The sequence below is a fragment of the Sander vitreus genome, chromosome 14 (genome assembly GCF_031162955.1).
Source record: "Sander vitreus isolate 19-12246 chromosome 14, sanVit1, whole genome shotgun sequence".
NCBI classification, from domain to species: Eukaryota; Metazoa; Chordata; class Actinopteri; order Perciformes; family Percidae; genus Sander; species Sander vitreus.
Window position 1 is genome coordinate 27,621,095 of NC_135868.1, and position 27,121 is coordinate 27,648,215.

Here is a 27,121-nt window from a genome sequence, read left to right on the forward strand (position 1 = left end):
CTTAGGATACCGTTTGGGCTTTAGTAGAAAGGGGGGGAGGGACTGAGAAGTTGTCGATGTTCAAATTCTTTGGCTAAGTCCTGGATGTTCACAATCCTACCTACAGCACCTTTAAGCTTTGCTCCTACGAGATGGGTGGGTTTTTGTTACGTTACACACAAAGCTAACTGGCTATAGTTAGCCTGTACGTATGCTAGCGGACATTAGAAAGGTAAACACTGCTCAGAGACTTATTAGGCGACGTGGTCACTCACTACAATCCGCCTTTTTTATAGGCTCATTTACGATATAGAAGGTAAATATACACTGGAATATTTCTGTAAGGGCCTTTTACATATTGACAAACGTTGATAATATCATGTATATGCCCGTTTATGGTGAAAATAAGCGATTTATTTCAAGATAGCATATTCGTCCCATAGGGTTACACTGTAGAGTCATCTGACGATGGTATCCAATATGTCGCCCATGATTTGAGTTGGCCAAACTTTCTCTAATATACGGCTCTGCCCTCACCGTCTCTGAAAGCATAACTAGTCGATCACAAGTGGCTCAACAGGTAGATCTATAGAAAAACTCATCTTTCAGGCACTTCAGCATGAGAAATTGGGGGTGTGGCGTGTGAGCGTGTGAAACCAATCAAATGCGTGTGTCTAACGGCCAATGTGTGAGAGTTGGCAGCCCTGTGAGTACAGCGTCAAAAATTTTATAAAACCAAATCAGCTCCCCTCTGACATTATTACCTCGGACCTGGAAAACCTGTGAAGTTAGGGGCCACCCACACGGAGTCGGGTTTTGATGCAAACGCACATGTTTATCATTGTTTGGGCTGCCCGTCCAAACAAATTCTGTCAACGCACTGCCTGAAAACGCACTGTTTTGAAACCTGGTCTCAGGGTGAAAAAATTTAAAAAACGGCTCCCTTTTGGCTTCGTTTGGATGGCGAATACGTCCGTATCGATGATGTCATCGCCACACCCCTCGACCTCTTACCCGCACTAGTGCACGGCACGACTGCTGTGAAGCTAAGCAAGCATATCCCATCTCCATGGTCAAACCAGCTCACTTCATCTAAATACTTTGTCTCTGCTCCCTGACAATTCCCTCTGCCAGTCCTGGATTCTACACAAGATATATTGCTAACGTTATGTAGCTAACGTTAAACATCGCTAAAGTAGCTGACCACTCCAGCAGCGACGTAATGTTAGCTGCTATGGTTATCTGTTTATAAAGTAGAAGTAGACAACTTATCAACTAGCTAGCTAATCTGTCTGCTTATCAACTCCTTGAACGGATTATAGTAACGTTTACCACAGCTTATTGTTATTGTTTGTTTGACTGCCAATGTTAGCTAACAGCTAGCGCACTGCAATCATGTCCGATGGCAGACAGAATTGCAAAATAAAAAGCAATCCAACAGCACATTATACATTGTAAACAAAGACCCGTTTTCTTGCGACGGCCTTTATAAATTGAGCAGTGGTGAAAGTTTTTATAGTCCATGGATGTATTAAGAGAACGTTATAGTCTAGCCATGTTATGATGGGAAGTGGAAATGACTATGCTCTTCTTCTCCGTTTTTTGGCGAATTTCTGTAGCAGAAACGGCGCCACTTATAGGCCTGGAATATGAAGTAGCGCGTTGAGTCATTTATAAATGGATCCGTTTGGACGCAACTATTCTTGAAACGAATCCAGGGAAGACGGGTCCAAAAAAGATTGTTTTGGTACGTGTGGACGTGACCTTAGAGACTAGTTTTCCAGTCAAGAAATTGATTAAAATGACAAGATATCTTGGAAATAATCTGTTGTCCTGGAAAATTTGAATTGTATTTTAGTCCTTCACTCGCCTACGTAAACCTAGATACGTATTTAGTTAAACGGAACAGAACGGAAAAAATCCTGCCTTTTCATTTCGGCTCCTATGTCAGTCAAAGGAACCGTTCACACCAGATGCAGAGCGGAACGGACTTGCAGCGATCTTTTTGTCATTGAGTCTATTTTTTTCTGGAGTGACGAGCAGAATTCTCAGAGAATTCCAGTGGAAGTTAGCCAGCTGATGGGTTTTCATTTGGGTTTGTTGGGGCAATATTTAACCTGAGATTTGGTAGCAAAACAATACTTCCTTAGATACTTTACCTTTTCAACCAAAAAAATGCTTTTCATTTAACAGAAAAGGTTCTCAAATGGTAAATATTTTCTAAAACATGTGACCGCATAAAAACCATGCCTTAATAAAATAGTCTAAAATTGGCCAAATTATTATTTATATCCGAAACTGTATAAATAAGAATAGAAGTGTACAATAGAGAGAGTAGTTGGTACTTTGATACTCTGCGCTTTAAACATATTATGGTCCATACCAAAGAAATGCCAAAAGTAAGTTAAGGGAGGCTGAGCTGCTGTGTTTTGCTCCAGGCCTTCAGTAAGAAAAAGACCGACGACAGGAAGGAGTGGCTGACTAACTTCATGGAAGACAGACGCCAGAGGAGGATGCACGGCCTGCCGGAGGTGGGTGGGTGGGTGGGTGTGTGTGTGTGTGTGTGTGTGTGCGTGTGCGTGTGCGTGTGTTACAAACTCTGATTAGGTGGAATTGAATCATTTATGTGATTTTTCTCAAATATCAGTTTGAAATGTCCCAAAACAAAACACAATGATTGTAAAACTTTCAGATGGCTACTTTCTGTGCTCAAACTAATCTTTAAGTATGTGTATTGATGTTATTTTTAATTGGTGTTTTCTCAGCAATACCTGTATGGAACTAACGCCAGGCACCTCTCCTACAATGACTTCATTAACAAAGAGCTGATTCTGTTCTCCAACTCTGACAACGAGAGATCCATTCCATCCTTGGTTGACGGTTTGTATATATTCACCTCATCACTGTGAACCATTTGGTGTGCTACTTTGTTGTAGGGATTCTCCCTTTCCTTAAGCCATAGTAAAATAATCATTAACAAAAACAAAAATCATTTTTATATAATTGGTTTCTTTGTTTAACTGCTAACATTAGCTAAGGTCTTAAGGCGTATGAGTACTATATACTATATACTATGTATTTTTATTGTTAGTTGGTGGCACTTGACTCTATACACTCATTCATTCATACATACATACAGTTAGAAATTAAAGCTGCAAGCAGCGTTGGACGGGTCCTCACTCCTCTGCGCGCGTCGGGGTTACTGGCGGAAACCGCTGCTTGCAACCGTGCATTTGCACGGCACTCAGACACCGCAAATCGTCACCAATGAAAAGGGAACTCCCTGCTGAGTTCAATGATACCTCACACAAGACTCTTGGAGCTGTGGAAGGGGGCGTGGCTAAAGCATAGGGGGCGGGCCAAACCATGACCAATGAAAACTAAACTGTTGAGTTCAATGATACCCTTGTACACAATGTACAAGAAACGGGTCATTACTTATTAAAGGGGGCATGTCTTAAGCATATGGGGCGGGCCAAACCATGACCAATGAAGAAGGAACTCTCTGCTGAGTTCAGTGACACCTCACACAAGACTCTACCTTAAACGGTTAAAATGTTATGAAAGGGGGCATGGTCTAAGTAAGTGGGCGTGGTTAAAGTATAGGGGGCGCCTCAGTATCACATGTAGACCAAACATTATAAGTTTCATGTAAATCGGATGATGTTTGTCATAGAAGCCTGATTTTCCTGCCAGCGGGGGGCGCTATGACCAAAAGTCAATTTTGGCCTACAGATGACCTCAGGCCTGGACTCTTGTCAATCATGAGACATTTCGGCCAAATTGAATAATGTACACCAAAGTTACAGCAACTTCTTCGTTCATCGATAAATGCTCAAAATGGCCGCCACGCCCACACCGTTGGACGAAAAGTTATGCTTTTAATAACTTTTCATCTTTAATGTCTTTAGATGATACAGACTGAATTTGAAGTCGATCTGATGAAATCTCTAGGAGGAGTTTGTTAAAGTATAGCAGCTTGACTTTTAGGCCTACTTCCTGTTGCTATTAGGGGGCGCTATGACTTTGAGCCAATATCGACCTGTAGATGCAGTCAGAGTTGGACTCTTATGAATCCTGAAAAATTCGTATACTCAAGTTACACCCACTTCCTGTTTCGATAGCGAAACGCACAAAATGGCCGCCCTGCCACGGCCAGGCCCTATGACGAAAAGTTTTTCATTTAATAACTTTTCATCTTTAAGGTCTTGAAATGGCACAGACCAACTCGATCGGATGAAATCTCTAGGAGGAGTTCGTTAAAGTACGACGTGGAACTGGCCAAAATCACACTAATTCCGAACTTCAATTCAAAATGGTAGACATCCTGTTGGGTTTAGGGTATGGCTCCAATGAGCATTTTTATACGTCTTGACATGCTACATATGTGTACCAAGTTTCATTAGTCTACGTTAAACATACTGCAGGGGCTACATTTTTGTAACTTTGTAAGGGGCGCTAGTGAGCAGTTTTTGTGCGCCTATTCCCGAAACCCTTAAAATACGTAAATTTTCACCAGGATTGATGCGACCACCAATCTTGGTGAGTTAAGGCCCTCAAAAAGGCGATTCATTTGCCGGACGGAATAATAAAAATTCCTTCAGTTTCAACAGGGACTTTGCCGCTGTCAGCGCTCAAGCCCTAAAAATGTTTTATGATAATAAAAGAGGCGTGGTTTACTTCATCGGCTGTGTATTTGTGTTATTACATTATCTGGGTCACATAACACTGATGTAACCAAAATATGCATCCTTGGATTCATTCAAAACTTTTAATTTGTTTAAAAAAGTAATACATGAATGAATATTTTTAAATTTGACTGAAAGAGACAATTATATTGTTAAACGCAATTATTTCTGAGACAATTAATTGTACAGCAACATTTGGAATTGTTCCAGCTCTAATGATGGGATGTGTTTGCTGTTCCAGGTTTAAAGCCAGGGCAGAGGAAGGTGCTGTTCACCTGCATGAAGAGGAACGACAAGAGGGAAGTGAAAGTAGCGCAGCTGGCCGGTTCAGTGGCAGAGATGTCTGCCTACCATCATGGAGAGGTACAGCCAACTCAATGTCTTCCAGACACGCCCCACCATCTATTAATGAGTGAGAGTCAATATAACAGTGGGGAAGATGAATAGTTAGCCAGCTAGCTGGAGATTTCTAAAAATCTCATAATGTAAAATAATGAATCTTGAAGTGAGTTAACGCTTGCTATTGTTTTTCCTTCTCTGCCGTGTTTGCTTTGTTACAGACATTTCATACTGACAACAATGTTCGCTGTATATGAGGTAGTTTTGGGGTTGGCATATTAATTAGAGATGATCCGATACCATTTATCGCTTACCGAATTTCAATACCTGAACTTACATATCTGCCGATACCGAGAACCGATCCACTACCAGTGTGTCATATATTTAATTATGTTTTAACAGCTATATACTACTATCACTGTATGGATGTGATATGATTTGCTATCATTGTTGTTGCTCAGGTTAAACATTTTGTGAAACATGCACAAACAAACAATAAACGGCCTAGAACTTTATTTTATTATCCAGTTTGACAGTCAGTCATAACGGGAAAAGAACATAAATTACTTTAGATTTTCTTCGGGTATAAATTACATGGTATCAGATCGACACCATTATTTTAGGCAGTATCGGAGGCTTTTCTGATGCTGGTATCGGAACATCTCTAATATTAATATTAAAATAGTAATGTGTATTTTACGTCCTCAAGCTTCGGCCAATCAGAAGAAATGACTGAATCTTAAACTTTTTTTACTTTATCTACTTTTGTGAGCTGGTGTGTAGAGGTATGGCAGAGATTCTCTATTCTAGCCACTATTACTGACCCACCACTCCACCCCCATTTCCCATTTGTCCTTGTAGCAAGCTCTCATGATGACCATAGTGAACTTGGCCCAGAACTTTGTGGGCAGTAACAACGTGAACCTCCTGCAGCCACTGGGTCAGTTTGGTACACGCATCAACGGAGGCAAAGATGCTGCCAGCCCTCGTTACATCTTCACCATGCTCAGGTAAAGCAACAATGAACAAAATAGTTGAATTCTCTTGATGATATCATGACATCCATGTCCTTGATGGTTGACATCTTTTTTTATGTCACATTTAGGCCTGTAACAATTAAATAATAATTGTGTAATCGCAATTTTTTTTTTTAACATAATTGCCATTTCTTTGTTTAACCGGTATGATTGTTGATGGTAATTGTCAGTTTTATGTTAATTTAAGAAAATAATTCTATGTTTTATGATAATAAAGAGGCGTGTATTACTTCATAGGCTGTGTACTTGCATTATTACGTTATCTGCGTCACATAACAGTGATGTAACCAAAAGATGTATCCTGGGATCATTTAATTTGTTTGCAAAAGTAACACATAAATGTTTTTTAAATTGGACTGAAAGAGACAATTATATTTACTTACTATATTTATATTTCTGAGACAATTAATTAGTACAGTACAATTTGGAATTGTTACAGCTCTAGTCACGTTGTAGTATTTGGACAGAATCAGTTTTTGTCTGAAACCTTTTATATAAACTCCAAAGTCAAGATTATTTTGAATATGCAAGTCTGGTAATGGCGCTCTTATTTCCCACAGTCCCCTTGCCAAGCTGTTGTTCCCATCGGGGGATTCCAACCTGCTCAAGTTCCTGTACGATGACAACCAGAAGGTGGAGCCCGAGTGGTACATTCCCATCATTCCACTGGTGCTAGTGAATGGCGCCGAGGGCATCGGAACAGGCTGGGCGTGTAAGATCCCCAACTACGACCCCCGAGAGATCGTCAACAACATCAACCGCATGCTCAACCACCAGGACCCCCTGCCAATGGTAAGCAGACTCATCAATCAATCAATCAATCAAGCTGAGCAGAAAAGCAGAAAATGTGAATCTGTGCCAATTTGACTTCTGTTGTTCACACTTAAAGCAACTGGATTGATGGTCCCGGATTTCTGATTGACCATGGGTATGGTTGTGTGATTTGATGATATGTCAACCCCGTCACATTGACCTATTTACACTTTATACTGAGGTGGCTTTTGTCGTTATTATCCCTGGTTGTGTTAGACCATTGAGGGAAATGTTGCAAACCTATGAGCAGAACTGCTTTATATCAAATACTGGATTGCTGTATGTTAAAGCTATAGTGCATTCTTTCTGTCTCCCCCGTGAGGAATTCTAAGTAATGAAAAGAAGAGGTAATTATCTTCACTCGAGTTTCTGCGCGGGAAAGTCACCGGACGCCACAATCTTCTCATACTGAGAAAGACAGAGAGAGTTGTGTGGAGCTGATAGTCTTAATTAGCTTTGTAGCAACTAATTTGGCAATGGCTTGAATGTAACGGACGTTCATTAATATAAAAAAGTTACGCACTAAAGCTTTAATGTAATGGCATAACTTAATTGATTGTTCCACAACTTTGTCACAAACCTCACATGAACAATGTAATGAAAAATTAGGAGACGGTTTAAGTGACATAACAAGACCAGGAAACCCATTTTCCAAGTTCACAAAGCCATCAATCAGCCAATGAACCAGCCAACACTGGAGGTTGTTTACAGCCAACACAAGTATAATGAAGTGACCTCACATTTCAGATCTTTGGGGCTAGGAAACTTGTGCATCGAATGTGAATCGTTTTACTCATGTTCTCCTTGAAATAAAACCTGTAAAAAATTGGGAGTCTGAATGTACTGCTGTTAAAACACATTGTTGATCAGTTGTGCTACCCAGATTTCTCATGGACCTCCATGGCTTGTTGCTTGTAGTGGGATGCAGCCAAGAGACTAAATCTTTTAGATGAAAAATGAGACCATTCTCTCAGTATCTCTCTGTGTATTTTCTGTCCCCAAACAGCTTCCCAGCTACAAAAACTTCAAAGGAGTGATCCATGAACTGGGTCAGAACCAGTACTTGGTCAGTGGAGAGGTGTCTGTCATCGACAGAAACACCATCGAGATCACAGAACTTCCTGTTCGGACATGGACACAGGTACTGTTCATCTTCTTTTCTCTATATCTTATATTGTTTTTATTACCTTAGATATAACTTAACTGGTGTCCATATAAAGAACTGCAATATATAATAACAGTAATAGGATACAACAAATACAATTTTTTTTCCCCCGTGTTGTGTGCAGGCGTATAAGGAGTCTGTGCTAGAGCCCATGCTGCAGGGCAGTGACAAAACACCTGCTCTCATCAATGATTATAAGGAATACCACACAGATACCACGGTCAAGTTTGTGGTTCGTATGTCTGAGGAGAAACTTGCCCATGCCGAGTCAGTTGGTCTTCACAAAGTCTTCAAGCTGCAGTCCAGCCTTACCTGCAACTCCATGGTAAACTGTGATTTCAGCCCAACCTAAAGTCTAATATAAATCATGAAAAGTGTCCTCTGTCTTGAAATATGGATGGCTTGGCCTCACTGGTTTGTCCATTTCTTAAAAAAATTTTTTTACTACATTTTCTTTCAGTTGTCAATGGTGTGCCATTAACTTTTATTTTTATTTTTTATTTTTTTTACAAAATACAATACATAAAACATCGCAACATGAAAAAATATCCCCCCCCCGCGTCATCAACACCCACCCAGACAAAAATCACGAAAAGATGACACAGTAACTACAATATTCCAGACCATTCAACAAAATAGATAATAAACCAAATAACCATATGTATCTGACACCATAAGCCCATCATACACGTCTCTTCCTCACACAAAGCTTCTTAGGAGCCCTCCAGAAAGTTCAGGTACTTTCCCAATTTTCTAGTATATAGTACATCCAATCTGGCAAACCGTGTGTGTGACACTTTTTCAAACGCCGCCACCCTAACCATCTCACAGGCCCATTACTGGATTGACGGCACTCATTATCTGATTTTTAAACCACTTAATCCTCAGGTGCTGTTTGACCACATGGGCTGTATGAAGAGGTATGATTCGGTCCAAGACATCCTCCGGGAGTTCTTTGAGCTCCGCCTGCACTACTACAAACTGAGGAAGGACTGGTTACTGGGCAGCCTGGGGGCCGAGGCCGCTAAACTGTCCAACCAAGCTCGCTTTGTGCTGGAGAAGATCGAAGGAAAAATTACGATTGGTAAGAACGCCGGCAATCAGATTCCTATGTAACAGTGAGTTGTTGAATATGTTCTAACCTATACTTTGTATCATAACAGAGAATAAATCCAAGCGTGAATTGATCCGCATGCTGGTCCAGAAAGGCTATGAGTCTGATCCTGTGGCTGCCTGGTCCAAGTCTCAGGAAAAGGTACCGTTACAGCGGCTTTCAATGTACACCTACATCTACCTCTGCACATACAATACTGTTCACACAGCAACAATATGACCAAAAGTAAAAATACATTAGGACCTATAACTAGAGCTGTTCCAATACCATCTTTAGCTGACTGATTACAATAGCTGAACTTGCATATCAGCCAATACGTAGTACCGATGTGATACCAGTGCATTAAAATATGTATATTTAGGGCCCGAGCGCCGACAGCGGCGAAGGCCCTATTGAAACTAAAGGAATTATTATTATTCCTTCTTTTCTGCAGATGAATTGCCTTTTTGAGGGGCTCAACATACTCAAAAACTCACCAAAATTGGCGGTCGCATCAAGTCTGGTGAAAATGTACGTATTTTAAGGGTGTTGGGAATAGGCGCACAAAAATGGCTCGCTAGCGCCCCCTACAAAACTTGAAAAAAAATATTTTGTATGCAGTATGTTTAACGTAGACTCACAAAACTTGGTACACATATAAAGCATGTCAAGACGTACAAAAAACATAATTGGAGCCATACCCTAAACCCAACAGGAAGTCCGCCATTTTGAATTGTAAGTTCGAAATTAGTGCGATTTTGGCCATTTCCACGTGTACTTTAACGAACATCTCTTAGTGATTTCATCCAATCAACTTCAAATTTGGTCTGTGCCATCTTAAGACGTTAAAGATGAAAAGTTATTAAAAGAAAAACTTTTCGTCATAGGGCCTGGCCGTGGTGGGGCGGCCATTTTGTGCGTTTCGCCATCAAAACAGGAAGTGGGTGTAACTTGAGTGTACATTGTCCAATTGGCTCGAAACCTTTCAGGATTCATAAGTGTCCAACCCTGACAACATTTACAGGCCGATATTGGCTCAAAGTCATAGCGCGCCCTAGTGGTAACAGGAAGTAGGCCTAAAAGTCAAGGTGCTATACTTTAACAAACTCCTCCTAGAGATTTCATCAGATGGACTTCAAATTCGGTCTGTGTCATCTAAAGACCTTAACGATGAAAAGTTATTGAAAGCAAAACTTATCGTCCAACGGTGTGGGCGTGGCGGCCATTTTGAGCATTTATCGATGAACGATGAAGTTGTTGTAACTTTAGTGTACATTGTCCAATTTGGCTGAAATTTCCCACAATCAACAAGAGTCCAGGCCTGAGGACATCTACAGGCCAATATTAACTTTTAGTCATAACGCCCCCCGCTGGCAACAGGAAATCAGCCTTATATGACAAACGTCATCCGATTTACATGAAACTTATAATGTGTGGTCTACATGTAATACTGAGCTGCCCCCTATACTTTAACCATGACCCACGTAATCAGGGCACGCCCCCTGTCATAATATTGAACCGTTTAAGGTAGAGTCTTGTGTGAGGTATCATTGAACTCAGCAGAGAGTTCCTTCTTCACTGGTGATGGTTTGACCCGCCCCCTTTGGTTTAGACACGCCCCTGTTTATAACTAATGACCCGATGTACACTATTGTGTAAGGTATCATTGAACTCAGCAGAGTTGCGTTTTCATTGGTCATGGTTTTGCCCGACCCCTTTGGTCTAGCCACGCCCCCTTTCACAGGTCATGAACTGTAATCTCAAAATAATTACTCATATGCACCACTAGGTGGCGCTATTGCAGAAAAAACTCCCAAGCCGGACATCGCACATTCAAAAACCATATATCTTCGCGTTCCCTGGATCCAGCTGAATCTCCTGATATAGGCCACGCCCATTTCCGCCTAGACTTTTATGCGTGAAAAATCGTGATTTATCGAAGACCTACTTTGCCGAACTCCTCCTAGACCGTGCGACCGATCTGCACGAAACTTGGCGGGTAGCATCTCCAGACGGACCTGACAAAAAGTTATCCGAAGAATTTTTATAGGATAAAAATTGCACATATTACGCACAAACAAATTTGTGTAGCTAAGTATGAAACCACCAACTTTGCCATATCTCGACCAAAATTATTGCTATCAACGCAAAACGTAAGATTCTTGTTTGCCATGACCCTCTGGAGATGCCCCACACATTTTACGAAAATTGGCTACTAGGGGGCGCTACAAGTACATAAAGTTTATAGCTCATGAACAGCTCATCTGATTTTTACAAAATGTTAAGGGTACCATTTAGAGCCACTAAGGTACTGATTGGTCAAAGTGGGCGTGGCCTATGGGACCCTAATTGGTTTTAGCCATTAGGTACATTTTTGACGGCCTCAATATATACGAAAACTCACAAAAATTGGCGCCCACATAAACACCTGGGAGCTTTGCGAGATTGTACAGCGATTTGGCCCAAACCTGTAAGTGGGCTCCATAGATCCATCTGCACAAAAATGTACTCGTAGACTCGGTGGACCCTCATGACAAAAAGTTATCAAAAGAATTTTGATAGCTAACACAATGCGCAAGTTACAGAGGACCAACTTCCTGTAGGGGGCTGTCGAAACAGGAAGTTGCGTATCTTACCAAGATTTATTCCAATTGACACCAAACATGACACAGTTGTTCCGCATAGGGGCTTGAGCATCCATGCCAAATTTAGAGTGAATCGGCCATTAGATGGCGCTGTTAGAATTTCTTTTATTAATTAGCCACATCGCGATATATGGGAAACATACTTTGTCCAACTCCTCCTGGGCCGTGAGTCCAATCTCCACGAAAACTTGGATATAGACTCGGTGGACCCTCGTGACTAAAAGTTATCAAAAGAACTTTGATAGCTAAAACAATGCACAAGTTATGGAGGACCAACTTTCTGTAGGTGGCTGTTAAAACATGAACGGTTGTATCTTGGCAAAAGTTTTTCCGATTTACATGAAACAGGAATGTGTGGTCTACATGTGATGTTGCGTCTGCCAGTATCCCCGACTGCAAGAAGGCGAGAGCCCGTTCATCGCTGCTTGCAGCTTTAATTATTATGTTTTAACAGCTGTATACTGCAAGACCCTATATGGATGTGATATGATTGATATCATTGTTGTATGGCCTTGCTAAGGGCAACCTTTGTAAAACAAGAACAAACGCATACAGAGAATGAATGCAATAGAACATTCCTTTTATTATCTATTTGACAGTCAGTCATAACAGAATATTCTTTGTAACTAAATTACATTGTATCAGATCGGTGCATAGGCTTGGGTACTCAACGATGCATTTTAGGTTGCACACCTAAGTCTGCACCAAGGTTACTATAGTTTCAAATTTTCAATTCGTTTTTGTTTTATCTTAGTTTTGACTTTTGCATTTCATTTTAGTTTAGTTTCAGTTTGTCAGAAATATTTAGTTTTTATACATTTAGCTTTAGTTTGTTTTTGTTAGGCTCAAATAAAGTCTTAGGCCGGCTACACACTGCCTGCGTAGCGTGAGCGTGGCGTTTCTGTTGCGTGTCAGCTGCGTGGCGGCTGCGTGGTTTTTTCTATGTCTTACACACCAGAAACGTGTATGACGCAGTGCTGCTGCTGCTAGCCTTGTCTGTACACATGTACGTTTCCCATTGATAAAATGAAATGCCATGTTAAACATAAATATAGACTGATTTGATTACAGCAAAGACAACGTCCGGCAGTATTGACGGCAAAATAGGCAACAGAATATTTTGTTCTGTATTGACAGATTGACAGGTGCAATGTTAGAAAATAGATTTTTTTTCTTCTTTTTAAATTACATTTATATCTGCATTTATATCAAAACCTAGAGACTTTCAAACATCAACATGTCATTTATTAATATGTATTCGTGTCAAAATGACATAAACATCTTTTCGTATTCTATTTTGCCTGGAAACGCTTCCAACACGCTTGTATGCCACGTGGAAAATAGAAATTGGTTCTATTTCTAGCATACACACATTTTCTGAGACGTCCGTGTCACGCAGGCAGTGTGTAAGCTCTAACCTGTTAACATGGTAGTCGAAATATAAACGGACACACAGCTGACACCCTCACCCGAGTTGACAACTAATCGATTAATCTTTGCAGCTCTACATACAAAGTACATTGTTTGAGAACTGTATATGAATTGCCATTGTGTTTATTGTATCATCTTCACGCTACTTTATTCTCAGATGTGAAGCAATTAAAGCATTTCGCCATCTCCTGGAATGGAACTTTGTTCACTTTCTGTAAAAAAAATTAAAAATTAAAGTTGCAAGCAGCACCTCCTTGCACATCGGGGTTACTGGCGGATGCTGCTTCTTGCAGCCGTCCATTTGCGCGGCACTCAGACACTGCAAATTCTCACCAATGAAAACAGACCTCTCTGCTGAGTTCAATGATATCTCACACAAGACTCTACATCATACAGTTCTTTAGCTGTTAAAGAGGGCGTGGCTAAAGCATAGGGGGCAGGCAAAACCATGACCAATGAAAACGAAACTCTCTGCTGAGTTCAGTGATACCTCACACAAGACTCTACCTTAAACAGTTCAAAAGCCATAAAGGGGGGCGTGGCCTGAGTACATGGGCGTGGTTAAAGTATAGGTTGCTCAGTATCACATGTAGACCACATATTCTAAGTTTCATGTAAATCGGATGATGTTTGTCATATAAGGCGGATTTCCTGTTACCAGCGGGGGGCGCTATGACCAAAAGTCAATTTTGGCCCGTAGATGTTCCTCAAGCCTGGACCCTTGTCAAACGTGAGAAATTTCGGGCATATATGATAATGTACACTAAAGTTATAACAACTTCTTTGTCCATAAATTTTTCTTTTAATAACTTTTTATCTGTAACTTCTTAAGATGGTACAGACCAAATTTGAAGTCGAACGGATCAAATCTCTAGGAGGAGTTCGTTAAAGTATGACGTGGAAATGGCCAAAATCACACTCATTTTGAACTTTCAATTCAAAATGGCAGACTTCCTGTTGCGTTAAGGGTATGGCTCCAATGAGCTTTTTTTGTACGTCTTGACATGTTCCAAAATCAAGATTAACTTTAATGTCTTCTTGTTTAAATTTGTCTTAGCACTTAACCCATGCTGCAGCCATAGTAAAAACAAACAAACACAGACAGCCAATTTTGGTGAGTTTTTGAGTATGTTAAGCCCCCTTCGATTCAGCGATTCATTGCAGAAAAAAAAGAATTCCTTCAGTTTCAATAGGGCCTTCGCCGCTGTCGGCACTCAGGCCCTAATTAAATTGAAATGATAATCGTTCAGTTCTTTAACCTGGCAATATAGTTTCAGTTTAGTTTTAGGTTTTCTTAAAGGTTTTGGTTTTACTTAAACATTTTTTGTTAACTGCTTATTTTAGTTTTAGGTTACAATAATAACCCTGGGCAGCGTGTCAGTGGATCCACATTAATCATGGCAGAAGGTGGAGAAAGCAGCATGACATAGGTTCTGTTTTATGACACAATGTTTATTTGTCTTTCTCCAACAGGCTCAGGAGGAAGATGACCGTGATGGCAACGAGAGCGACAGCTCGGTGGACTCTGGCTCCTCATCGGGTCCAAACTTCAACTACATCCTCAACATGCCTCTGTGGTGCCTGTCTAAAGAGAAGGTGGAGGAGCTGCTCAAACAGAGGGACCACAAGGTATTATTAATCAGCCTTTTATTAATTTTCTCGTCTTTCACATCATCGTTCATTTTCATCTCACTAGACAACCGTCATGCACACATCATTGTATTTTATATGAAAGTGTTGTGTGGTCTTCTCTCCAAGAGAGACATGATACTCACTGGTATCTTCGTGATATTGAAAATGAGAGTCGCTCCTCAATGATCTCTTGAGTATAAATATAGGTTGAAATGCCTGTCCATGTGGTGATTGTTGCAATTGCATTGATTTATCCAGAGTAAACCAATTGGGAATCTGGGGGGGAGGGGGGGGTGTTGAACGTCAAAAAGTAATGTTACCTGAAAACAGCGTGTAGTTTCTTTTTAGCATCTCACATCACACTTTCAGTCACTATGACCACTACTACAGTCAGAAACATTGTGCCAAAATATGAACAATAACGTCGCTGTCAATGCTAATGTTAGCTACCGACCATTACCTTCATGTTGGTTTTGAGTGGTATGCACCCCCACTAACCTGGAAAAACGGTTTTAAAACGGTAACGTTAATACAGCGTGTTGGAGGAATACAGCGTCTCCTGCAGCAGGAAGTGACCGCAACGTTTGCTAACATTAGCTTCTTGTCTCATATGGGGTCTGATAAACAGTAAATAAATAGCATTGTCCACATGCTATTTTCCAATGAACTGTAGCTGTCATATTTCACGGGACCCGCGTGAGTGCGGCTTTCGCCGCTGTTTGTCACTTTGCCTAAGATTGAGTGACAGGTAGTACTCGCCCTGTTGTTTATTTGGTTGCCATGACTTTGCGAGTACTGAAGTCCTGTCACTGTTCCAGTTGCTCACCCTAAAGGGGAGAGCGAGCGGATGACAGTTCGCTTGAGCAGCGATGCGCGGTGTACATAGTGGAAACCCTGTTGTGCGTCTGCCCTATTTCTGATACCGTGGTGGCAGAAATTTTTACAGAACATGCATCTCAGTGTCAGTCCAAATTACACATAATAAGCAGTTTGAACTCACTGATGTAATGCCATTTATTTTCTAAGTGTTAGTACGCTCAGTGAAACTGAGTCCAGCGTGAGGGAGATCCGACTCAGAGGAGGGGAGGTTAGTGAGGCCAGCGTCTACACAGCAGGTGACAGTGTGCACGGATCCGCTGCGCCACGCATGGATGAAATAATGAAATAGTAAATAGGACTACAGTAACGGAAATATGTGCAGAATTAAGACAAGTCAAGATGGACCCGTGTTTGGTGGACCTGGTACACCTTGTTTACTTAATAGCCTACAAATCATCCACAGGATCAATTGCGCATCACATGAGTTTGCCCACCCGACGCAGCGCTTGTTCCTGGGGAGATAGATCTGTGCGTCCCGCCTCCTGTGCGCCATGGATGTCTGAGCCTCAGCAACTATAACTATAAAGATACAATTAGCCCATTCCCAGCATTAGCACAACACTTTGCAATGGTTAGCTTGTTACCTGTGACGCTATAAGCTAAATGTAACGTCTCATTCACATTGCAAGTGACTGACCTTTCTGAGTGCGTTTTGAGATGCCTGATGAAGTTCGACGTTGTTGATCTGGCATCATTTATCTTGGTGCCACACCTTGCATGTAGCTGTTTGCTTACTACCACTTACTGCAAAACTAATGACAAAAGGCATAACTCCGGGAGGACTTGGTGTCGCCAACGTCAATGCATTTTTTTTTATATGTGAGTGTGCGCACATAAGGCATAACGCATGCGTTACGTTGCACATTATGGCAAAGGGCAGGGGACATGCAGCTCGTCATGCACCAATAATAGAAAATACATGAATAAATTTAGTCAATCAGTCTTGATGTGACCGCCACTTTTGGTGAGTTTTTGATTATGTTAAGCCCCTCAAAAAGGCGATTCGTTTGCCGGAAGAAAGAAAGAAGGAATAATAATTATTCCTTTAGTGTCAAAAGGGCCTTTGTCGCTGTCGGCGCTCGGGCCCTAATAACGAAACGCAATATGTGGCGGCCGGTGTTGATTCTGTGGCGCACCGCCACAAATTAGTCTATGTGTGGGAAACACTGCTTTTTATATCATCTTATAAATTATCTCCATATCTGTGTCTGACACGCTAGAGCAGATAAAATAAATTTGATCTGCTAAATAACTAACACTCAAAAAGCTTAAAGAAAAAATGTAAAGTCCGAATACAATCATTAGATCTGAGAAAAGTGTTTTAGTTACATTCATTAGGCTTAGGTGCTGCCCAAAACGGATTGGGTGCTGCACCTAAACCTTATAATGGCAGGGAAAACCCTGGTGTACTGTACACAGTGTACTACATGTAAGTGTACTCACAGAAGCATCCGAATTGAGACACACAGTGAGTGTATGAAGTGGTGCAGTTGACGTGTTGATTAACAAAGTGAATATGTGCTGTTGTACAGAGAGCAGAGCTGAACGATCTCCAGAAGAAACACGCCGAAGATCTGTGGAAGGAGGACTTGGCCGTGTTTGTCGAGGAACTGGATGTAAGTTTTGTGTTTTAGACGCTTTTTATTATCTCCGCACTCACCACTCGCTCAGCTGTGAAAGTTGATAGCTGATAGTTTACTTCAGGGCTTGATGTGCTTTCAGTTACTGTTAGCAAGTTGTTGTGAAGTTGATAATAACAGATTTTGGTCTGATATCTAAAACCGTAGAATAATGTACACTTCCACAGCACTAATTCCATCAGTAAAACAAGAGTGCTGTCACTCACCACATCTCTAACAGAAATGCTGTTCCCAATCACTAAGTGTTTCCAGTCGCTTCTACTTTGCAGTTGGCTTTTTTTTGCCGGTTGAAGCTTCATATTAAATGGACTGACATTGGTCTCAAGAGTCGATTCAATTACGATGATCCTGTCAACGATTCGAATCGAAAAGCAATGATCGCAATCGTCTAGGTCCGCATTGCGATGCATCGATGCAATGATTAATTTCAACACCCCTACTAATTTTTTATGTTTCCCTGTTGTACTATGTGCTTTAGCAATACTATTTGTCAGTATGGTCATGCTAATAAACCCTATTTGAATTTGAGTTAAAAGCGATGCAACTTGAGAATTTCTGTTTGGTCTGTCAGAAAGTGGAGGCCCATGAGCGAGAGGAGCAGAGTTTAGGGAAGGCCGTCAAACTGGTGAAGGGGAAGGTGGGCAAACCCAAAGCCAAGAAGTTGAACCTGGAGGAGACCATGCCCTCACTGTTTGGTCGCCGGGTGGAGCCTCCAACTCAGGCCATCAGATCTGACGCAGCCAAGAAACTGACCAAAAAGAAGAAGGTAACAACTGCCAATGTAATACCGAAAAATAAAAGGCTGCAATCAGGAATCCAGGATTTGTTACAGGTTGTGTTTTTTTCTCTCAGAGTGACGTCGATCCAGCGGTGAAGCTGGAGTTTGATGAGGAAGGTTTGGGCGGTGAGGGAGCAACGGGAGAAATCTCTGTAGCCAAACCAAAGGCTCCACGTGTCAAGAAAGAGAAGAAAGAGCCTGGTCAGTACTTCTATGAAAACTTCAACTATTCCATCAAACCCGTGAAATTCATTTCCTTTAGTTGTTCACTTTCAAAGATTTAGCAATTGCTATTTCTGTTCAAATGTCAAAGGACTGAATTAAAAAGGCCAAATGTAAGAAATTATCGAATTGGACTTGCTTTATCAGTAGATACATTATTTATCAGCACAGACGGACCTATTTGTCAACTATAACTATCCAGCATTCTTTCTCCTAGTATACCGTGTTTAGGGGCTCTGTTTCGCTACTTGATACCTTTTTGAAGTTATCGACAGAAATGACCCAGTTTAGAGTAGTAGTATCAAAACTTCTACAGTCGAACAATTCCTGCATTCCATCCTTACTGTACCCAGATCTAGAAAAAAATGACTATTAGTATGGTTTTCCTTTCAGCCAATCACCGCAAGCGTTCTTGGATTTAATGCAATGTGTGATTGGCCCACTACCACAGCAGCTACAGCCCATACAGTCTGTGGTGCGGTGAAGTCGAGCGCATTGTATTTGAGTTAGAGTTGGCAGTTCAGCATGTCGAAATGCTTCTGTTCACATGATGGGAATCAAATGATGTAGGGGAAAAAAGGTATCAAATTAAGTACTATATTAGGGGTGTGAATCTTCACCGGTCTCACGATTCAATTACGATTATCCTGTCAAGGATTCAAATCGCTCCGATAACCCCGATGCATCACCTCCTCAATGTTATTATATATTGTTACACATTTTCATCAACAAATTCAAGCAGTTAGATATATGTGAACCCTTTTTATTGTATCTTCTCTTAAAAAAAGATACTTCCTGAATGTAGTGGAGTCTGAACACAGCAGACAACAGACAAAAACAAAAAAAAAGCAGCAAGTGGAAAATCAACAATCAGTAGGCAATAATTGATTATGTCTCTGTATTGATGCAGGATCTTTCACCTCTGCTTTGCGATGCATCTTAGAAATAATTATTTTAACACCCCTACTCTATTGGTATGGGTATCACTTTAAGGGTTTTGGTACTGGTATTGTAAAAACTATAATCCAATATTGAACAACCAGGAGCTCCTCAGTCCTAAGTGAGAATACTGACCAGGGCTCGACAGTGTGACCGTTTCACTCTCATTTGCGACTAAAAATAGATGTGTGCGAACTGTAAAATGTATTTAGGAGCACATGTGAGAGTATTTTCATACTTGCCGTTTTTTGCAGATGTGGCCGCCTGTAGCTCCCATGAACTTCTCTGCATTTAGTTTTACATGGTTGTCTTTCTGTTTTACTGGAGCACATACAGTATGTCTCAGAGCGTTGGCTCTCGGCTCGTCATTATATTATGTTGCAGCGAGCCTGCTGCGAGCGTTGTCTGCGTGGCGTTTTGAAAAGTAACCACAGTTGCAACCGGCATTGCTATCCTTGTTAACTGAACAAGTAGCAGAGCATGTTACAGAGGTGACGTCTCTCTGCCATCCTGTACAGGTAAAGCCGCCTACACATGATCTGCAGTGAACTACTCTGCGCTGGCTGTGCCATTGTTTTTTTTCTATGGGGGGAGCGGTGGAGACAGAGGAAGCGCTGTCCTTGGCGTCACACACCGCTCGGAATTGCTGCGGAGCGCTGCGTTTAAAGCTCATATTATTTCAACTCTGTAATTTCAACTCTGACCTCGTTGCCACTGAATTTTCAAGCTGCATCTAAAACCAACGACGTATACCTGCGCCACAGTTTGTCTTTGTGCTCTGCACCCTACCTCGCAGTTTTACCTCTGATCATGTGTAAGCGGTTTGACAGCGACAGTAAAACTGTATATATTTTCAGTTTCACATGCATGCCGAACCGTGGGAGTGGTCTGTTACACCACGACTGTATATTCAGTGTAGTAGAAAATGTATTTTAAAATAGAAAACATTAATTCAAATTCAATTCAATTGTATTTGTAGTATCAAATCATAATAAGAGTTATCTCGAGACACTTCACAGATAGAGTAGGTCTAGACCACACTCTATAATTTACAAAGCCCCAACAATTCTAGCAATTCCCCCAACAGCAAGCATATAGTGCGACAGTGGCAAGGAAAAACTCCCTTTTAGGAAGAAACCTCAGACAGACCCAGGCTCTTGGTAGGCGGTGTCTGCCGGTTGGGGATGTGATGAACAGTGGAAATAATAGTCACAATAAAGATAATAGAACAGTGACTACAAATGGTAGTTGTAGTAGTTCATGTCATAGCAGGGCACTGCAGGGCGTTACAGGATGCAGCATGGCACAGCAGAGCATAGCTGGACGTAGCAGGACGCAGCAGGGTTCAGCAGGACGCAGCAGGACACTGCAGGGCACCGCAGAGCGTAGCAGGGTGTAGCAGGGAGTGCAGCAGGACTACGACGACAGCTGCAACCAAGATCTTGGTGCCATCCTAATCCAAGGAAATATGGAGAGAAAAAAACATAAGGACTCCAGGGAGTAAACTAGTAACAAGCATTTCTGGGACAAGGATGCACACAAATGGAAACAAATGGAAAGAGAGAGGAGAGAGCAGCTCAGTGTGTCAAAGGAAGAAAGGAAGTCCCCTGGCAGTCTAGAACTAACAGCATAACACTTAATAATGTTTTGTCTTTATAACACGTGTTAAAATATGTATTATTGTTGCTACAAGTATCACTGTGCACCAACAGTAATAGCAGTTACCTTATGTAAGTCACTTTATTAGCTGACTGGAGTGAATTCTCCAAAGGTCTGTCTGGATTTAGTGGGACATTTGTTTTTTATCGCACGATAAAAAAAATTAGCTCGATAATTTTCAGGCCGCGATAATTTCCATTTGCATGCTTGTTTGTTTTCCTTGTGTGTGTGTCTGTCTCTCTCTCTCTCACTCTCACTCACTCACTCACTCAAAGAGACTGGATGACCACTCTCGGTTCCTTAGCGTAACGAGGAGTGAACCCTCTTGTCAGTCGCATTGGTCTTTGTGTGGGGGCGGGACTCCTGGCGGAGAGAGAGAGAGACAAAGAAAACGCTAGTTGTTGGAGCAGGGTTTCCCGCAGCACTTTGCAGTTAAGGCGCCGTCAAAAAAAATGTTTTTGTATATGAGCGATATCCGCCGTGTTACTCGGCGTCCTGTTTTCTCCCTTTCATTCCAAAGCACACAGTTGACAACCTGCAGGTGGAGACTCGGACATACACGCTGCTGTGGACTTATCTTGCAAGCGGTTTCACGAAAGTGGCTGCATGTGTCCGACAATGCACAGAGCATTAACCAGTACAAGCCTACAGCTGTCCACGGATACGTAGTGCAGAAAGTGTGTCAGAGGCTCCCAGACGGTGAACTGAGACTCCGTTACCTGCTTGTCGGTCAACGGGTAATGATCGGTTATTTAATTTCATTGTGCTTTCTTTTGGAAGGCTGCCAAACATCGCCACTTACTAGCTAATAAATTAGCCTGAGATAAACGATAGCTATCAGTAAACAGAAGTGACGTGGTGGCTGGCGTCTGGTGTATGCGCCAGTTTTTGTGTGTGCGCCAGTGTTTGTGTAAGTGTGTGGGTGTCGGCCCGTCCCCGCGAAGCTCCGACCTGCAGGCAGTAGAGGAGCAGTAGAAAGTATCTGCACCTTCGCCAAAATGAAGACTGAAAAACAGAACTATTTTGATACAAACATTTACTCGCCATGTGGCAGATAGCCACATAGATATAATGTATTAATTATATATTATTTCAATTTCATATTTAGTGTTTAATAAATAATTGTTAAATGTACAATACAAACGGCAATTCCACAACTGTACAACAGTGTGAAAGACGAGAGATCAAATGCATACTGTGGATATTTAAAATGTCTTCCAGTTCCAGTGTTAAATATTCTTTAGAAATACAAGTTTATTGATCTTTGAAAAGGTGTACCTGCATTATTATGCCATTATCATTATATTAGATTAAACGACAATATTATCGTTTATCGCAATAATTTCTGGGGCAATTTATCGTCCAGCAAAATGTGTTATCGTGACAGGCCTAGTACAATGACAATAAATGAACTTTGAACCATTTGTTCACTTGTTCTATTCAAATAAATGAAATCCCTTTGCTTGAAGTCCCTTTTATGAAAGAAAAACACATTATTTGATCCATATTCATTTCGCCCCTAAAATTCTATGCGCTCCTAAATTTTTCTACTTAGGAGCACATGTGCTCCTTGGGAAAAAAGTTAGCGTTGAGCCCTGCTGACTGGTCTGATAATTTTCACTGTGTTGCAGGAGCTCCCAGAGTGAGAAAACCCCCAGGACCCAAAGGTGTCCCTGCTAAGAAGGTGAAGAAGAGGAACCCCTGGTCTGAGGACGAATCCAAGTCCGACAGTGACCTGGAGAACAGCCAGCCTGTCATCATCCCCAGAGAGACCAAGTCCCAGAGGGCATCAGGTAAAGTTAAACTTAGTATGAATATGTGTTATCATCACTAGCACCACTATCTGGCCAGCATATGGCAGCTATTTGTTGTCTAAATGTTAAAGGGTAAATCTGGTGATATTCTTTATTTTTCCTCTTGTCAACAAATCTCATTGAAATACCCAAATTACAACAGCCTTCAAAAATATTATTATTATATATTACTTATTCTTTAAAGGAGACGGAGAAGTATTCATTCATCAGTCATTTGAGACTTTAATCTTCCTCTGTTTTTAGCTTTCGTTTGTTTCTCTTTTAATATGTACAAACTCTTTGATATGACCCACCGTCAGCATGTTGGTTACCGAGTTGCTTGTAACATTTCATTTAAAATAACTTCATGTGTCCCAGGGCCCAAAAGCAACAACTTGTGACCTGGCTCAGTGTAATTAGCTCTCAGCTTTCAGTGTCTGAGGGCTCAGTCTGATGCAACATAGCCGCAACACTTAACCGTTATTGTTCAAGGCACCAGAAGCCACAGCAATAACAAAAATGTGACCCAGGCTCTGCTCTTGTCTTTCAGCTGCCAAGCCCAAATATACGTTTGACTTTTCGGAGGAGGAGGATGACGCCGCCGACGAAGAGGAGAACGGCGAGAACGACGTGGCTTCATCTCCGATGAGGTCATTTAAAGATGATTTCCTGTCCTCTGAGACCAAGGAGCGCTACAGCGACCATCACGATGACGACGACGACGATGACGATAACGAAGACTCCTACTCTGCCCCCCCAAAAAAGACTACGTAAGAATCAGAATCAGAAAGGGTTTTATTGCCAAGTACATTTTTTAACACATTCAAGGAATTTGTTTTGGGGTTGTTGGTGCACGTCACACATTCTCTAAATGGAATATTAAACAATATAAGTATAGGTATAAACAATATAAGTATATGTACACAGTATGTATTAAATTAAAAATAAAGATAGAAATACAAAATAAAGAGCATTACAGCAGAGGGAGAACAGTGGCATGAAGAGCCAGGGGTGGAGTGTCAGGGTGGTTTCCGGCCCTTGTTAATAAGGCTAGTGGCGGAGGGTGAGGTTTTGGTCCTGATGGACCTCAGCCTCCTGCCAGAGGGGAGTGTCTCAAAGAATTTGTGCCCGGCCACAATCTTTCCAGCTCGCTTCAGAGTCCTGGTGACATACAGGGCCTGGAGCGGCGGCACATTGCAGCCAATTACCTTCTCTGCTGACCGAATGACACGCTGCAGTCTGCCCTTGTCCTTGGCTGTGCTAGCAGCGTACCAGATGGTGATGGAGGATGTGAGGATGGACTCATAATGGCTGTGTAGAAGTGCACCATCATTGTCTTTGGCAGGTTGAATTTCTTCAGCTGCTGCAGGAAGTACATCCTCTGTTGTGCTTTCTTGACGAGGGAGCTGATGTTCAGCTTCCACTTGAGGTCCTGGGAGATGATAGTTTCCAGGAAGCGGAAAGACTCCACAGTGTCAATTGCGGAGTCACAGAGGGTGATGGGGGCAGGTGGGGCGGAATTCTTCCTGAAGTCCACAACCATCTCCACTGTCTTTAGAGCATTGAGCTCTAGATTGTTTTGCTTGCACCACTTCACCAGGTGGTCAGCCTCCCACCTGTAGGCGAACTCGTCACCATCAGAGATGAGTCCGATGAGGGAGGTGTCGTCCGCGAACTTCAGAAGCTTGACAGACTGGTGCCTGGAAGTGCAGCTGTTGGCGTACAGGGAGAAGAGCAGAGGAGAAAGAACACAGCCCTGAGGGGATCCGGTGCTGATGGTCTGTGAGTCGGAAATGTCTTTCCCCAGCTTCACATGCTGCTTCCTGTCAGACAGGAAGTCAGTGATCTACCTGCAGGTGGAGTCAGGTACACAAAGCTGGGAGAGTTTCTCCTGAAGCAGAGCCGGGATGATGGTGTTAAAGGCAGAGCTGAAGTCCACAAACAGGATCCTGGCGTAGGTTCCTGCGGAGTCCAGGTGCCGGAGGATGTAATGTAGACTTTAGAGCGTTGAGCTCTAGATTGTTTTGATTGCACCAGGTCACCAGGTGGTCAGCCTCCCACCTGTAGACGACTCCGATGAGGGAGGTGTCGTCCGCGAACTTCAGAAGCTTGACGGACTGGTGACTGGAGATGTAGCTGTTGGTGTACAGGGAGAAGAGCAGGGGGGAAAGAACACAGCCCTGGGGGGATCCGGTGCTGATGGTCTGTGAGTCAGAGACGTGTTTCCTCAGCTTCACATGCTGCTTCCTGTGAGACAGGAAGTCAGTGATCCACCTGCAGGTGGAGTCAGGCACGCCTAGCTGGGAGAGCTTCTCCTGAAAGCTGTAAGATTTAAACTGCAGCCAGGAGCTCATATGAACACGATGGAATAGAAATAGGAATGTTGGTGTCACAGGGGCCAATGGCAGTCGTTGGATTGCAGCCCTCTGAGGCATGTATGTGTTTGGGTCGTGTCTATATCCACGACGTTCCACTTCCGGGATTGCTCCGTTGCCAACGGAAATTCCGCCGGATTTCACTCATTTAGGCCGGCTATCCGTTGATTTGGGCTTCCTTTGTGTTGGCGTTCTAAACTCAGGTGGATTTATGAGGACTAGGGTTAACTGCTACTCAGATCTCTGCAGGGTAAATCCTGACAGCTAGCTAGACTATCTGTCCAATCTGAGTTTTCTGTTGCACGACTAAAACTACCTTCTAACGTACACATGTTCCACCAAAACAAGTTCCTTCCTGAGGCTATTTTGCAGCGGCACCGCAGCTTTGTGCTTTGCGCCGCCCAAGATGATTGTGATTGGTTTAAAGAAATGCCAATAAACCAGAGCATGTTTTCTCCCATCCGGTAATGTTGTGTGGGCTAGCCAGACCCTCCTCTGCGGCGCTGTGGCGGATGATCTGGCAAAGCATGTCATGGCAACCAAATAAACAACAGGGCGAGTACTACTTGTCACTCAATCTTAGGCAAAGTGACAAAAACGGCGACGAAAGCCGCGACATGAAATCCGCACTCACGCGGGTCCCGTGAAATATGACAGCTACAGTTTATTGGAAAATAGCATTGTGGACACTGAACTTGATGAATTTAATGTTTATCAGACACCAGATGAGACAAGAAGCTAACGTTAGTGAACACTGCGGTCCCTCTGCCTCCCGCTGCAGGAGACGCTGTATTCCTCCATCACGCTGTATTAACGTTACCGTTTTAAAACCGTTTTCCAGGTTAATGGGGGTGCATACCACTCAAAACCAAACCAAAAAAACGTAGCTAGTAATGTTCACTCAGCGTTTTGTTTTGTTGTTAAACTGTGTGTAAAACGGACGTGACGTTAAATCACCGGTTTCAGGTAACGGCACCCTACGGTACCATCTATTTGCTGGATGGTTTCAAGGTAACTGTCGGTAGCTAACATGATTAGCAGATAAGCCCGTTGACAGCAACGTTTTTGTTCATATTTTGGCACAATGTTTCTGACTGTAGTAGTGGTCATAGTGACTGTATGTGTATACACTAAGGGTGTAACGATTTCGATTTTAAATCGAAATCTATCGAAATTAAGTCACAATCTTGAATATCGAATAAAAAAATGGAATCGTCGATACGGCAACGCCCCCATGTCAGGTCGGCTTGTCAAGCGGAAAAAAACACACGTGTTGAAGTGCTGCGAGTCAGTCAACCTGTAACTTAGCTAGAGCCAGTCAAAAGATAACAACTGCAGATGCTGGAGACCCATCGACAGAACTTGAGCCTGCGCCTCTTCACTGAAGTGTGTGAAAGTGTGGAAGTATTTTGGATTTCCAGTGAGTTGTTCGCGTTGTCGACAAAAAAGCCACAGTTTGCAAACTGCTATGTGCGTGTACCATATTCTGTGCGTTTACCATTGCACATTAGCCTAGCAGCTAGCGGATATTCCTTCTGCTTATAGCTTTATCCCAACAAAACCGCACGGTTGAATTTCAGCAGGCATGCACGTTTTGTAGCCTAAACAGAGCAGCTTATATTGGTTATATTAGAGAGAGCAACAAGTTAGCGGACTGCCTGAGTCGCTCTATTTGCTATCGTTCTGCTCAGCTTCTGTGCTGGCTCGATGGTGTTTTAGGTCCCCAACTAATCCTTTAAGGCAGCACTGCGACCATCGTCTTCAACCATAACCATTGCCTAATCCTAGTGCCTTCCAGGCAGCGCTGCCTGGAAGACAACGTTGGGGGCTTTAACACCAAACTCGGTGTGCTGTGATAGAATTGTCGGTAAACTTTTTTTTTCTTTTTACTTTATTGACAAATTGTTGAAAAGTTTCCAATTGACTGAAGATATGTTATTGTTACATTATGTTGTTAATAAATGTTTTAAATTTGACAATGTAATGTTGTACATTGCGAACAAAGGTCAGATAT

At 42.2% G+C, this 27,121-nt stretch overlaps 1 protein-coding gene across 2 annotated transcripts in view; it reads left to right on the forward strand.

The window, feature by feature from the left end:
• top2b (DNA topoisomerase II beta) overlaps positions 1–27,121 on the forward strand; it is a 51,799-nt gene that overhangs the window by 20,556 nt on the left and 4,122 nt on the right. For both annotated transcript variants that reach the window (XM_078267889.1, XM_078267890.1), the window contains exons 17-31: positions 2,418–2,510; positions 2,745–2,859; positions 4,909–5,030; positions 5,868–6,016; positions 6,604–6,835; positions 7,863–7,997; positions 8,146–8,346; positions 8,910–9,105; positions 9,185–9,276; positions 14,664–14,819; positions 17,234–17,317; positions 17,913–18,107; positions 18,194–18,320; positions 22,571–22,732; positions 23,283–23,502. In XM_078267889.1, coding sequence (XP_078124015.1) covers positions 2,418–2,510; positions 2,745–2,859; positions 4,909–5,030; positions 5,868–6,016; positions 6,604–6,835; positions 7,863–7,997; positions 8,146–8,346; positions 8,910–9,105; positions 9,185–9,276; positions 14,664–14,819; positions 17,234–17,317; positions 17,913–18,107; positions 18,194–18,320; positions 22,571–22,732; positions 23,283–23,502 — 2,279 coding nt within the window. The remainder of the gene's footprint in view (positions 1–2,417; positions 2,511–2,744; positions 2,860–4,908; positions 5,031–5,867; positions 6,017–6,603; positions 6,836–7,862; positions 7,998–8,145; positions 8,347–8,909; positions 9,106–9,184; positions 9,277–14,663; positions 14,820–17,233; positions 17,318–17,912; positions 18,108–18,193; positions 18,321–22,570; positions 22,733–23,282; positions 23,503–27,121) is intronic.